Source organism: Nomia melanderi, chromosome 6, assembly GCF_051020985.1.
Source record: "Nomia melanderi isolate GNS246 chromosome 6, iyNomMela1, whole genome shotgun sequence".
Lineage (NCBI taxonomy): Eukaryota > Metazoa > Arthropoda > Insecta > Hymenoptera > Halictidae > Nomia > Nomia melanderi.
Window position 1 is genome coordinate 15,723,668 of NC_135004.1, and position 15,318 is coordinate 15,738,985.

At 38.8% G+C, this 15,318-nt stretch overlaps 1 protein-coding gene across 6 annotated transcripts in view; it reads left to right on the forward strand.

The window, feature by feature from the left end:
* The window catches only part of Trpgamma (Transient receptor potential cation channel gamma), a 208,840-nt gene that overhangs the window by 186,506 nt on the left and 7,016 nt on the right, over positions 1–15,318 (forward strand). For 4 of the 6 annotated variants that reach the window (XM_076368223.1, XM_076368222.1, XM_031983867.2 and 1 more), the window contains 9 exons: positions 3,457–3,571; positions 5,527–5,811; positions 6,892–7,025; positions 7,591–7,720; positions 8,084–8,279; positions 8,389–8,583; positions 10,507–10,732; positions 12,731–13,093; positions 13,961–14,365. In XM_076368223.1, the coding sequence (XP_076224338.1) occupies positions 3,457–3,571; positions 5,527–5,811; positions 6,892–7,025; positions 7,591–7,720; positions 8,084–8,279; positions 8,389–8,583; positions 10,507–10,732; positions 12,731–13,093; positions 13,961–14,365 (2,049 nt within the window). The remainder of the gene's footprint in view (positions 1–3,456; positions 3,572–5,526; positions 5,812–6,891; positions 7,026–7,590; positions 7,721–8,083; positions 8,280–8,388; positions 8,584–10,506; positions 10,733–12,730; positions 13,094–13,960; positions 14,366–15,318) is intronic. The other 2 variants (XM_076368225.1, XM_076368224.1) reach the window with 2 other exon arrangements.

Below are 15,318 nucleotides of genomic sequence, written 5' to 3' on the forward strand. Positions count from 1 at the left end.
CGGGATTAAGCGGGCTTGTTCCCGAATAATCTCTTGAAATTCTCCGCGTCCTCGAGGAGTGCATTACCTCCGACGGCCGCGCAGCACGCCCTCCGCTCCCTCAAAATATCGTTAGACTAACTTCCGGGTCAATTACGCCTTTCGAGGATGCCACGATGTCGCGCGCCCTCGTGTCTCCTTTGAGAGGCGAGCACGAGTCGAAATCCGCGACCGGGTTTCCAGCCGGCCCGGCGTCGCGTTAAAATCGCAGGAGCCGGATTGGTTTGCGGTGAAAGTCGGTAGCCGTTTCCCAGATGTTACGGGGAAATTTGTGGTAGAGGCTTTGACCGGTTTTCCGGGTTTCGAAGAGTTCGTTGTGAATTGATTTGTTGAGGATGTTTGTTGAGTGATTGTGACGTTTTGAGAATTTTGTGGATTCGGGGTTTGAGGTTTGGAGGTTTGGAGGTTTGGAGGTTTGTAGATTTGGAGGTTTATAGGTTTATAGGTCTATAGATTTGTAGATTTATAGATTTGTGGGTTTATAGATCTGTAGTTTTATAGACTTTATAGGTTTATAGATTTGTACATGTGGAAGTTTGTAGATTTGTAGGTTCATAGGTTTGTAGATTTGTAGATTTATAGATTTGTAGGTTTATAGATTTGTAGTTTTATAGAGTTATAGATTTATAAATTTCTACATCTGGAGGTTTCTAGATTTGGAGGTTTCTAGATTAGCAGGTTTATAGGTTTATAGGTTTATAGGTTTATAGATTTATAGATTTGTAGTTTTATAGATTTATGGGTTTATAGATTTGTACATCTGGAGGTTTGTAGATTTGGAGGTTTGTAGATTTGGAGGTTTGTAGATTTGTAGGTTTATAGATTTGTGAGCTTATAGATTTGTAGGTTTGGCAATTTGTGATCTTACAGATTTGTTGACTTATGGATTTGTAAATCTATAGACCTGTAAATTGGTAGATTGGTAAATTACTAGGTTCCTAGATTTCTAATTACCTAAATTAGCTAAATAAGATTAAATCGAAAACATAGAATAATCAGTTACGGAAGTTCCAACGTAGTCTATTAGTATCTACAAGAAATACACACGGTGAGTCATGCACAGACTCGTTATCGGAATCCTACAGACGAGCACGCGTTATTGCGCGCACGTCTGTCCATGACTTTCCGTTTCCACTTCCCCGAGATACTGCTACACGCCACACAAACTTTCAATGCCAACTACTCCCGAAACGGAGTTCCCTAAGAACAAACTTCATATAACAATCTGGACTTATTTATTTATTTCAAAGAAGAATATCTAGCAACAAAAATTTGTCTAAACAATGTTGTCAATAAACAAAATATTAGTGCTATTTCCAATCAAATCTGACTTCGATCTATTATTCAATCTAATCTATTCCATTAACTGTCATTATTAATCGCCTATTTAAGAAACCATAACCAGTCACAAACATTTTTCTCAACAATTTCCTCAATAAAAAAATGCCAATGTCATTCCCAAACAAATCTGACTTTGGTCTATCATTCAATCTAATCTATTCCATTAACTACTATTATCTCTTATTTCGTAAAAAAATCACTCAAACAATTTTCCCAATGAACAACATGTCACCGGAATTTTCAAAGAAATCTGGTCTCGATCGATTGTCCGCCAAGATAATACCAGCAAATTCAACATAGCCATAGCAACGTGATAAAAAAGGCAATGATATCTAATAGAAAGCATAGATCGCGTTCCAGCATGTTCGGAATTCCGTTGATGGAATTCCACGGAAAGGGTTCGATAAAGGGAGGTCGTGTTCCAGGACGTTTCCGGCCGGGCAACGTCTGACATGTTTATCGTGCCGCCGGTAATGGTGGCTGATGACTCAAATTTAGAGCATTACCGAGCCGGCTATTATTGGCAGCGAGAGAAAGGTATTCGTAAACCCTGCCGACCACTGAGTGGTATTTGTAAACTGTTTAGAACCGGGCCCCGCGATGTTTGACTCGCCCAACGTGCCGAAAGGTGAAATACGTCGCAGGAAACGAGTCCGGTTCGATTTGATAAACTCACGGCTAAATAATTTGGAATGCAACCGTGTTTCTTCTGTTTTTTCCCCTTTGTTTCCGTTTGGTCTGCCGGTATTCACACGTGAACGTGACTAATTCGTGGATACAATTGAAATAAGAAGAAATTTTTGTATTGCTGTTAGTGTAGATTGATAGAAGTACTAATCCAGATATTAATTGTGATAGATTGATGTAGATTAATAGAAATATTATTTTAGATATTCATTGCAATATTAAGATTAATATAGTTTAAGAGATATATTATATGAGATATTAATTGCGATATTAACATTAATATTGATTAATAGTATTTACAGTGGATAAGTAATTGAAGTAGCTAAATAAATTAACATACATTATTGATCATACGATTGTTATAAACCAACTATTATTATAACTTACCATAGCTTATTGTAATGGTTCTTATTGTAGATAGATTTGATAACTGTACATTTCCAATTAGTTCGAACACTTGATAATTTTCGAATAGGTCATTTATCGAATTACTTCGAATTCTCGAATTCATTTTACGAATTCTACCAGTACTTTCGCAGCAACGAAGAAATAGGGATAATTCTTCATAGGTTCACACCAGGTGAAAGGTCGTGCATCAATATGGAGTACGACGCGCCTTCTTTATGGTAGACTTCCGCAAACTTCATTTCAGACGTTTGTTCGTCCTATACTTCGTCCTGTTGCAGATATATTTTTATTCTCTTTCATGAAGATTTGTTGGTGAAGTTTGGAGTAGTTCTCTTGGAGTGATGGATGATATGGAGATGTAGCTTTAAGGAGTTTTGTAGATTAATTCTTATACAGTTGAAACTGGGTCAAATTCTATAAAAGATAAATAAGCAGTTTATAACAGTATAAATGAATTTTTTTATGATAATTTGAAGAATCTGTAAGTAGAGAAAAATGTATAGAAATTAATAGAGATTAATTATGAAATACAATGAAAATCTCATCAAATTTCGAGAAGAATGTATAGAAATTATTAGAGATTAATTATGAAATACAATGAAAATCTCATTAACACTAGAACTACCAGTCAAACTTACTGGTTTCGATTTTTTTGTTTAGTTATTGATACCTTCGAAGCATCGAATATTCGAAATGATTTTGAAAATAGTTTCATTTGAGTACTATAACGAATGTCTGAAGAAACTGAAAATAATCTATTACAATTTTTATGGGAATTTCACATTAATCGTATTAAATTCTCGGTGGTTCTAGTGTTAAAGTTCATGCGATTGCTAATTCTACATGCTATTAGGGAATCACGTAAGGTAATCATTCTTGATAGCAGTAAACCTGTGATCGTAGTATTAATATAGCTCAGTAATGAGCATAATTTAGCTGAAACTTTCGACGAAAGCTAACGGTGACGCGTTCTGTCCACAGTCATGTTGATTCTAGCTAGTCAAAGGATAGAGAGCTTCATTAGCAGCTGGATGGGTCAGGACGTCCCGGAGACGTTGCCGACGAAAAGGGGTGCTGCGCCAACGATCGTCGAATGGTAAGACAATATTTTTAACCTGTCCACAATGTCACTTATCAGCAATCTAAACGGAGATAATTAAATGAAATGCCGATGATTAATAAGCATATCACATAATATAAAATAGTCTGTTATAATTACTTATCAGAACCTAAAATTGTATAAAATACAATCCTCTCTAATACCATAAACATAATAAATCTATAAATCTGATTGATAAAATTCGTTAATATAATGAATTTAAAATGAAATAATAATATAAGTAATATATAACCCTTTGCTTTAATCAAATCAATTATGTTTATCCAGATTCTCAAGCTTTTCTACTCGCGAAATATTTTATAGTTCGTTACGTTGTAATATAATATTATATTATAATATCATCAGAATTATATTATATTATATTATTATAATAGTTATAATATCATTACAATTATATTATATTATTATAATAATTATAGTATAATATCATTACAATCATATTATATTATATTATTCCAATATCATCACAATTATATTACATTACATTACAACGTAATACATAATACAACGTTCATACCGAGAAACCTACAACTCCAGATATCAAACGGTTAAAACATCGCGACATCCCCCGAAAACCGGAACATCCGGTAGACTTGTTCTCCCGGCGAATCTCTGTCAAGGTCCCGCGGCGCGTCGTCGAAATCAGTGCATTCAACGATTTCAAAGGCCGATAGAAACGCCAGTAAACATGTTTTCCGAGAAACGGCGGAGCGCCGATTGAAAAGTAGACCGCGCCGAAAGTTTATATCCCAGTCACCGCGCCGATAAATCTTTTCCCTCTATTAAACCGCCGCCCCGCGAAGCCGAAAAGAGATTTTAAGTAAATAAAAATAGACGCCAAGAGGCGAATGTATCGTGTCCCTGCACCGCGAAGCAACATTTTTTTTTCTATTCTATATCTCTCTCTCTCTCTCTCTCTCTCTCTCTCTCTCTCTCTTTTTTACGAGCGGATATCACACGTCCGCAGATTTCCCCTTGTTTATACCACACACGGTTGACTAAAGCTCAATTCTGGCGCCGGAGTTTAATAGAGTTTAATGGAGAGTTTCGTTTTATTTGGGCGCATCATTAAACTTTTAATGGGACGACCAAATTTCTGCTTGATTACAGCCTCGGTAAATCAGTCCGTTAAGGGCCGCGCGCTGGCTTTTTTCCGAAATTCGGACGTCCGCGCGATTTTACACTGCAATATCGCGGAAATGCGGTTCCTCTGTTCTTTTTCAGTGTAACATCCAGATTTTTTATTCGATTCGGTAGCAGAAACAGATTGTTCATATGTTCAACTATATTATCTTCGAGATTTTTCTATGTTTATAATTTGAAACGTGATATATACATTGAAACATAGAACTCGAAATTTCCAATCCAACTTCTACCATAAATTCCAGATCCTCGAATCACGAAACATTTAAATCACACAAACCAGTAACCTAAGGAACCATAAATCTCCAAAACAACAGCTCCCAATCTCCCACAAACAATTTCTCCAAACATCCCCTAAAAATTCAAATTCCCACAAACCCTAATCCTCATTAGCATCCTTCATCTACCAACATCCAACACAGCTCCCTGAAAACAAACAATCCACAAGCACGGCTTCCAATAAGTGGAACTCGAGTAGAACTCTTAAAAACAAAAGAAAAATATTAAACCGTCGCCAGTCAAATAGAGACGGATCCGTTTTCGTAAAAAGTGAAAACGCCATCCAATTCCGCGATGTTTCCATTCTCGGTGATCTCGGTGGAGATCTCTTCCACTCGAATCGAAGGACAGGGCGACGAGCTCCGTTCGAAATTGCATTTCTCGAGGACCTCCACGTCCCGGGGACGCGATTTCACGATGATGGGAACGACGTCGAGTCTCTCAGCGTCCTCCTCTCTCTTTCTCTTTCTCTCTCTCTCTTTTTTCTCCTTTCTCGTTGTGTATCGCAGGTTCATCCTGGCCTGGGTGTCCGGCCTGATTTGGTCCGAGGTGAAGCAGTTGTGGGACGTAGGGCTCGAGGAGTACGTGAACGACATGTGGAACGTGATCGACTTCGTCACGAACTCGTTGTACGTCGCGACCGTCGCGCTCCGGGTGGTGGCTTATTACAGGGTGCAGAAGGAAACCGAGGGACAGGCGGCTGGAACCGTGACCGAGCTGCAACGGGAACAGTGGGACACTTGGGACCCGATGCTCATATCCGAGGGACTCTTCTCTGCCGCGAATATCTTCAGGTCGTTCATTTTTCTTATTGCGCAATGTTTCTTCCGGAGGTAACTCTGGTTGACACGTTCACTGTTAAATAAACGCTGAAACTCTTATGCGGAACAGTTTCAACCCTTTGCACTCGAGAGGTGATTCAGTCACCACTTAAAGTTGAATACTTAATATTTTGAAATTAAACCTCTTATTGTTGCGTGAAATATTAAAATACATCTTTGTTGCATAATTTATCTATGAATTATTAAGTTTCAAACAGTATCATCTATATCTCGTTAAAAAGTGTTGGATATTTCCATTGGAAAACTTTCGAGTGCAAAAGGTTAATAGAATAGAAAGCAAGAAGTGAAGATTCTTTATAACAAAGCACTACTGTCTTAATGGCACTTTTCCTGTGAATAACTAACTATAAAATAGGTGAACGAGTCAGATGACCAATGATTTGCAGTGAGGACAGAAAGAAAAGAATTGGGGAAGTAGTAGGGAAATGTAGGAATTGATATTGAAATTATATGTACGAGAAGACCTAGAACTTTAAATCCGGTTATAAAACGAAGGAAATATAATATCGAATTGTTTCTCGTCGAATGTCATCGCAGTAGCATTATATATAATACAGGAATTATTACGAATAATCGTTTAATTGGATTACAGTAATCCGATCGTCCGAACAATTACCTTATTAAATAATTCACCTTCATACTGAAGTTTTCCTATATCTCAAAAAATCTTCCTCCGCAGTTGATAAGTTTACTATCTAAACTGACAGAAGTAGCTACAACGACAGTCTCTTCGTTGATCAAACATATCTTCCTAAACTCGAGAATCGAACTCGTTCACGATCGAATATCCTAAAAACATCGAAGAAAATCAGCATGCTGGAAAACATTCTCTGCGATCCCGCAGAGGGACGGTCGAGCGCGATCCTAATTAGAGTAATTACGAATTTCTCTATTTCGGGAGGCTGTTGGCGCGTCGTCGCGTGAACTCCTCCGGGAAGATAATTAGGCTTTTACCTTTCAGCTTTAATTTCTATCTGCTTAAAACACGTAATTGAACAGAAGGCCTGAAGTCGTGCTCGCGTATGCTTCCAGCTCGTTGAAACTCGTCTACATATTCTCCGTGAACCCCCACCTTGGACCCCTGCAAGTCTCCCTGTCCAGGATGGTTATGGACATTATGAAATTCTTCTTCCTCTACGTGTTGGTGCTGTTCGCATTCTCCTGCGGTAAACAGATCAGAATACTAGCCTGCGAGCCGCGTGTCAATAACCGGGCAACAGGGTGCTCGTCTTCGACTTGCCAACCCTTTGACACAGTCTTACCCAATGGGGCTGCTCAGTAGGGCAATTTGAAATTTGAAGTATCACTTCGTATGTTTTACTATATTTACACGTAAACAAAATAGCACAAATATTAGAAGAATATTATAATATAAGATTGAAAATTATTAGTAGGTTTACGGGCATTTATTGTGCACTTCATTCTATTATTGTAAATATTTACAAAATAATATTTCTAAAATCCAATATACGTCAGTTTGACGCGTTCCGTAAACCTAGTGTTAAATATATTATAGACGTTTTACAATTTTGATACACCAATAGAGTGGTGACTGCACTTTGGAGTGCAAAGGGTTAATGTCCAAAAGCAATGTTTTTGTATGAGAAGAGGTACGCTTTGATAAGATTGTAGATTATGTTATCCTGGTACAATGGTTATTGACACGTCGATCGAAGGTCGGATTGGTAGCGTTATCAAAATATAATTCAATGACGATGAGTTTATTGATAGGTCTGAACCAGCTGCTTTGGTATTACGCCGACATGGAGAAGAAGCGTTGCCCGACAGCGACGCCTTTCACCCCTAACACCAACATGACGACTGACTCGAACGCTTGCATCGTGTGGCGACGTTTTGCGAAGTACGTGATACTCGAACCGTAAAGGAACCAATTAGAATCGACTAAAATTTCACTTTCTTGGCTCACGAAATCGAGCGACGAAGGTTCAGTAATTATTCCGAGTACATCAACCTTAACACTGACATATCACAATTACTCAAATATCTTCTACAAACTTTCAAATTTTCAATCTATTACCTAATACATACTCGACCAATTTCGAAGATTACTATATTACAATAGTAATCACCGTATAACATATATACAAACAAACAATTCACCACTCATTTAACCTACCAGCAATCGATGGACCAAGAACAATGAAAAAGTAGCAAAGTCCAGGTCCACCGATCAACGCTTAAAGTACGCTCTCTAATTTCCCAGCCTCTTCGAGACCTCGCAGACCCTCTTTTGGGCGGTGTTCGGTCTAGTGGACCTCGAAAGCTTCGAATTAGACGGCATCAAGCCGTTCACCAGGTTCTGGGGTATGCTGATGTTCGGGACGTACTCGGTGATCAACATCGTCGTTCTGCTGAATCTTTTAATCGCGATGATGAATCACTCCTATCAGCTGATCTCCGTGAGTGATTATCTATCGGCGGATAGAGCCCGACTTCTCTCGGCTAGACAGGCGGGAGGGGGGTGGAATCAGCGTTTCCGGTAACGATCGTATTTCTGATTCCAATCAGGAACGCGCGGACGTCGAATGGAAATTCGCCAGGAGCAAGCTGTGGATCAGCTATTTCGAGGAGGGCGGAACGGTACCGCCGCCGTTCAACATAATACCGACCCCGAAGAGCGTCTGGTACATAGGCCAGTGGATGTACCGGAAGCTGTGCGGCCACAGTCGCGCTGCCAAGAAAGAACACATGAGGACGATCAGGGTGAGAGTAATTCCGATTACATTTACGTGGTTCTACATTGTTGCTGACTTCTTGGGTTCTCGAATAATTTGGTCTAATTATATTTTTATGGTTCTCTGTGATTTCCATCTGTTGATATAGCTTTCCTATTGCCATTTTTTTAGCTGACTGGATTTACTTGATTCTACATTGTTACTATCTCTTTGGGTTCTCGAATAATTTGGTCTAATTATATTTTTATGGTTCTCTGTGATTTCCATCTGTTGATATAGCTTTCCTATTGCCATTTTTTTAGCTGACTGGATTTACTTGATTCTACATTGTTACTATCTCTTTGGGTTCTCGAATAATTTAGTTTAATTAAATTTCTATGGTTCTCTGTGATTTCCATATCTTGAGATAATTCTATATTTTAGTGTCATTCGTCTAGGATGGATATTTGTCAATGTCAATTTACATCAGATTGATACGTTCTGTGATATAGTATTATTACCATTTTTTTAGCTAACTCGATTTACTTGATTCTACATTGTCGCTATCTCTTTAGGTTCTTGAATAATTTAGTCTAATTCAATTTTTATGGTTCTCTGTAATTTCCATCTCTTGATATAGTTTTCCTATTGCCATTTTTTGAGCTAATTCCATTTACTTGGTTCTACATTGTTGTTGACTTTTTGGGTTCTCGAATAATTTGGTCTAATTCAATTTGTATGCCATTCATTATATTGTCAATGTGTCAAATTGAACCTACTGCCACTGCCATTTTTTGAACTGATTCTCTTGTATTCCAGTTCGATTCGATCTACACTGTTCTTCATTAATGCCATCTCTTGAACTACTTCTCTTAGATTCCAGTTCAATACGATTTACACGCCTGTTCCTCATTGCTATCTCTTCAACAGGTTCTCTCTCTCTTTAGTCTAATTCGATTTACATGGTTCTTCATTATTGCTATCCCTCGAGCTGGTTCCCTTATATTTCAGACTAATTCGATTTACATGATTATTCATTATTGCTGTCTCTTCGACGAGTTCACTGATACTTTAGTTTAATTCGATTTACACGGCCGCGATTACCGTCTCTTGAGCTAGTTCTCTTATATTTCACTCTAATTCAATTTACACGGCTCTCCATTATTGTCATGTCTTGAACGAGTTCTCTTGTATTCCAATTCGGAGCTGTTAGACTCTCATCCGTTCATCGTCGAGTGGAATTTCTCTTGCACTTTTGCCTTCAGATTGCGAAGATACCAGTAAATTTAAAATCTCGTAGAAATACAGCAACAAATGACTATAATACTCACAAAAATTCTCAATTTTAATTTTTTGATTTATCCAATTGTTCTCGTACAGTTTCTCACGAAGCAGATCGAATAGAGAAAATTTAGCAATATTATAGCAATAAAAATAAAAAATACAACAACAAATAACTAGAATACTTACAAAGATTCTTAATTTCAATTTTTCGATTTATCCAATCGTTTTCATACAGTTTCTCACGAAACAGATCGAACAGAGAAATCTTAGCAATATTATTCGAGAACCTGTTCGCAATATAGTGCGCGCAGGGTGGACCAGTAAATATTCTCACGTTAATTATGTCGATCGCCGTGACGAATGGACGAGTATTTTCCAATCAACACTAAGTTTACGGAACGCGTCAATTCAACGCAGATTGAATTCTATAAACATTATTTGGTAAATATTTCAATCGGTTCTCGTTGATCCAGTTACACGAATATGAATCCTGATTGTCTATTCTACATCTACAATTTCCAAAATCTAAGTGAACGAATATCAACTTCCCCAAACCTAGTGTTAAGACACTTTCCACTTGGAGAATACTCGTCCGGTCGTGACGGTTTGTGAAATGATTAAGTCACCGATACTTACTGGTCCACCCTGTATAACAAAAGCGATACGTCCATTCGTTCTGTGCTCACAGAGAAAAGCGAAACAGGCGTCGGAAAGGGACTTCCGGTACCAGAGCATCATGAGGAACCTGGTCAGGAGGTATGTCACGGTGGAGCAGAGGAAAGCGGAGAGCGAGGGCGTCACGGAGGACGACGTGAACGAGATCAAACAGGATATCAGTGCGTTCCGGTACGAGCTGATCGAGATCCTGAAGAATTCCGGGATGAACACGTCCACGGCCAGCGGTGCTGGCACCGGTGAGAGTACTTGCACGTTGGAAGCGACACGATTAACGCACATTATCTTTCAGTTTCTCGCAGTATTATTTGTGCTTTTCGTTTGTACACAGTAGTCGCTAGTTTTTTTTATTTTGACCCTTTACTCCCTTTAACCCATTAAGCATCCTCGGTTCCTGAATTGTAAATTGAGAATTGAATGTGTTAAGTCGAAAGGGGAGATATTGTTAATGAATCCAGATGTTGGGATAGGTTGAGATTCTTAGATGTTGAATTTTGAATTGATCTAGTTTCTCGGAGAAGGGAAAATTATTACTAGTCAGTTATTGATGTGAGTAAAGGATCTATTATTGAATTCTACGTTGGTAATCTGATTTGTCAATGAGAGACAGATTATTGTTATTGATAGCATTAGGTATCCATGATGCGACTAAAGGATTCTCTATTATTGAATTCTAGATTACTCTAATTTGTCAATAGAAAGGGCACAAATTATTAATATTAATAGCATTAGGTATCCATGATAGACTAAAAGATTCTCTATTATTGAATTGTAAATTAATATAATTTGTTAATAGAAAGAGGACAAATTATTGTCATTAATAGCGTTAGGTATCCATGATAGATTATAAGATTCTTTATTATTGAATTGTATATTAATTTAATTTGTCAATAGAAAGGGGACAAATTATTGTCATTAATAGCATTAGGTATCCATGATACGATTAAAAGATTCTCTATTATTGAATTCTAAATTAATCTAATTTGTCAATAGAAAGGGCACAAATTATTATCATTGATAGCACTAGGTATCCATAACTCTTGAAGTTTGTGTTAAAAATTAAGAGAAGAAAATTGTAGAATTAAATGATGGTCGAAGAAGCACGGTCTTTCCCATCTGTTGATCAGCAGTGCACAATGGAAAAGCAGATTTCGTCTAAGGAATTATTCCCCATAAATGGATAACTTCGTTCCGGTCGAAGTTGAAGGGCCAGACTGTCGCGCGACACGAATACAAAATCATGATGAGGATCTATGCGGGTAGCGAGCCTCGATCCTCCGTAAATGAAACTTCCAAAGTTCGTTACTGGCTGCGCTATTAATCATCCGGCGAACTGCGGGGGGCTAATTAATGCAATTAAGGATCGTCTGGCGTGGATATTACGTTGTCGTTAACAGGTTCAATTTGAAATTAAGAAGTCTGCGCGAGTTCACGCCCGAAAACCTGCTCGCCCTTCGTGATCGGCTTTAGTACAAGCCACTTGAATCGAATTTCACCTGTTGGATAAGCCCGCCGCGTGATTAACAACTCGTCCCTTCCGTGCTTTTGTTTCTCAAGGTGTTGCATACATAAAAACAACGAAACTAAGATCACATTTGAGAATTTTTCTACTTTACACAGTTCTACAATATCTTATTCGGTAATTACTCTCATACCTCGAAACTATAATTTTCACCTTCATTTTTGAAGATTGAGTAATCTCTACATTTTAATTCCACTATATTCAATTACATTCTAGAGTATTCGGAATACTTGTAGCTGTAACTATCGAGTGTAATAGTGTAATAGTGTAATAGTGAAACTCATAAGTTATGAAATTCAATCATACACCTTAGAATTTGGTGTTCAAATGATTTCTATCTCTTGCAATGTCCAGAATTCAAAAGATTTCTATCTCTAGCAGTGTCCAAAATTCAAAAGATTTCTACCTCTAGCAATGTCCAAAATTCAAAAGATTTCTACCTCTAGCAATCTTCAAAATTCAAATGATTTCTATCTCTAACAATATCCAAAATTCAAAAGATTTCTATCTCTAGCAATGTCCAAAATTCAAAAGATTTCTATTTCTAGCAATATCCAAAATTCAAATATCTTAATTCCGCCCTAAGTGTTTCCCAGCTTTTTACAAAATTTTCGATCTCCTTCCCAGCCGAACGTACGCAACCCCTTGATCTTCTTTTCAGTTTCGTTTAGTAGCTGCTTGAGCATAGTCCTTGGTTTTTCTGTCTGCCCCATAGACGGTAGCCTTAAAGAGCTGTCCATAGGTGCGGGCGGTAAGAAGAACCGTCAGAAGGAGCGTCGATTAATGAAGGGCTTCAATATCGGCCCCCAGCCGGGCGGAAGTGGCAGCCTGCCGCCGGTTGACGAATTCGTTGCGTCGCAGCAGCAGGTTCAGCAAGAGAACGGTCAGGACCTGTTCGGCTCCACTCAGAGCGGGATATACGGGCCTGGCACCACGCCCAAGAAAAGTCCCCACAGCACTAGCACTAACAGCGTGCCCGGACTACCTTGCCAGCGCGGGATAAGAAACGGCTCGAGGAAGAAAGGATGGGGGAACATCATCGAGTCCGCTAGAAGCAGCAAAGTCTCGAGGATAATTAGTAAGTTGTTCTCAATCGAATACTCTGCGAGCTGGTACCTCACAATTCTTAGACCCTTGGTCTCAATCGCAAGGAAAATTGAAATTCTCTAACGACCTTGAAACTTCCATCATTTTCAGAGTAATAGCACCTTGGAAAACGACATAGAAATTATAGATTTACCCTTTCAAAGTAGCTAAAATTGATCACTGTGCGATTTCTTTCTACAAAATGTACTAGTTACATCAGCAATTGATATATGATCAGCTTTTCTAGAACCTAGCGATCTCCAGTTTCATAATCGCGAGAATAACAATAATTCCTTACACTCTATTCAACATGAACCTAATAATTCCCTCTAATTACCAACAAACTTACACAAGCCTTCTCAAATCACTTCGTTCCCTCCACAAACACAATATAAAAGACGATTTAACCTCTTAGGCACGACTGTACGGACAATGCTGCTCTCTATGCGAGTACATTGGAAGTTTTTGATGATTCAATTATAATTTTTCTTAAAGATATAATACACATAATTTAACTTCAACAATTTACGATTTATTTTACGAAAATGTATAATATTTTGAATATTTTTTTCGCGCAGCCGGCAGTTAACACGTTAAGCGCCATGTCACTGGTAACTGACGCTTCTGAACGACTAAAAAACAATCGTAACACACAAGACAACCGATGTGAAATAAAAATGTTCAATAAGGCAACTAAGTTGATAATAGTGCAACGCGAACGTTGCAACGCCAAACAGTTCATAATTATTCCTACTTTTCTCTGCTACAAAAGACAAACTCTATGGGAAAACGCTTAAGATTTCCGTGGCGTTTAACGCGTTAAAATGCAGCGCGAATGCTAAGAGGCTTCCTTTCCCAGATAGATCTCGTTCGGAGGACTCAGTGTACTCGCGCGGCTCCGAGGACGCCGGTTCAAGGTCGGAGGGATCGACGGACTCAAAGTCCTCGCTGGAGGCCGGCGGCCACGAGGTCCAGCCCCATCATTCGCATCAGTCCCAGCAGACGCATCATTACGATGCTCGCCACATGCTCGCTCACGGCCTAGACGCCCTGGCGACGCTGCGGAAGAACCCGGTGCAGACGATCGCCTCGACCTTCGTGTCGAAGGTCTCCAAGAGGCAGCCGCTGTACAGGGCGAGCAGCGTGCCAACCAGAGGACCGGAACTGAACCAGCAAACCCTGCCGCCCAGGAGGCACGAGGCGACGCAGAGTCAACAGCCTAGCCTGGACAACCCCGACGGCGCGAGCATCAGCGAGCAACCTGGTGAGTTCACCGGGTCAATCGGAATTTTCAACTATGTGTCCCCTGGATCTTTGGCTCTCTGGTCGCTTGGCGAGCGATCGATCAGGGTTGGGGTTTAGGTTTCCTTTTGAGCTTTGTGTTTGGGTACGCTCGAGGGTAGTGGAACGATTGATCGTGAATCTGTTATTAATTACTCGAGAACTGAGGAATTACGAGGGTAAGATGTTATTGAAGGGTTGAATGTTAAACTTTGCACTCGAGGTTTTCTGGAGATGTATATTTTTCAGTGAGACGAGGTTGGAAGTAACAAATGAGGAAGCTTAGGGAAATTAAGGAAAATTAAGCTATTTTAGTTGAATATTTTATATATTGATGCGTTATAGAGCATAGTGTTGAATGTTAACTTTGCACTCGAGGTTTTCTAGATATGTATTTTTCAGTGATACGAGGTTCGAAGTAACAAATGAGGAAGCTTAGGGAAATTAAGGAAAATTAAGATATTTTAGTTAAATATTTTATATATTGATGCCTTATAGAGAGCATAGTGAATGTTAACTTTGCACTCGAGGTTTTCTAGATATGTATATTTTTCAGTGAGACGAGGTTCGAAGTAACAAATGAGGAAGCTTAGGGAAATTAAGGAAAATTAAGATATTTTAGTTGAATATTTTATATATTGATACGTTATAGAGAGTATAGTGTTGTATATAAGACAGTCTTGATATATGGAATCTAGATTGAGAGTCATCTTTAGAGCGCAGAGGGTTAATTGAATGTCCTTTGAACCTAATTAAACACTTAGAACCCTCGAATCGACGAATCGTAATCTAAAAAGCGTAGGCAGCGAAGTGTACCAAAGAATTCTCGAGTCCGGAACCATAGAAGTTGAACAACCTCTTAACGATCAAATACCGGACTGAAAATCCCCTATCGAGCACAGAGTCTTAACATTGAATATCCTTTGAACCTAATTA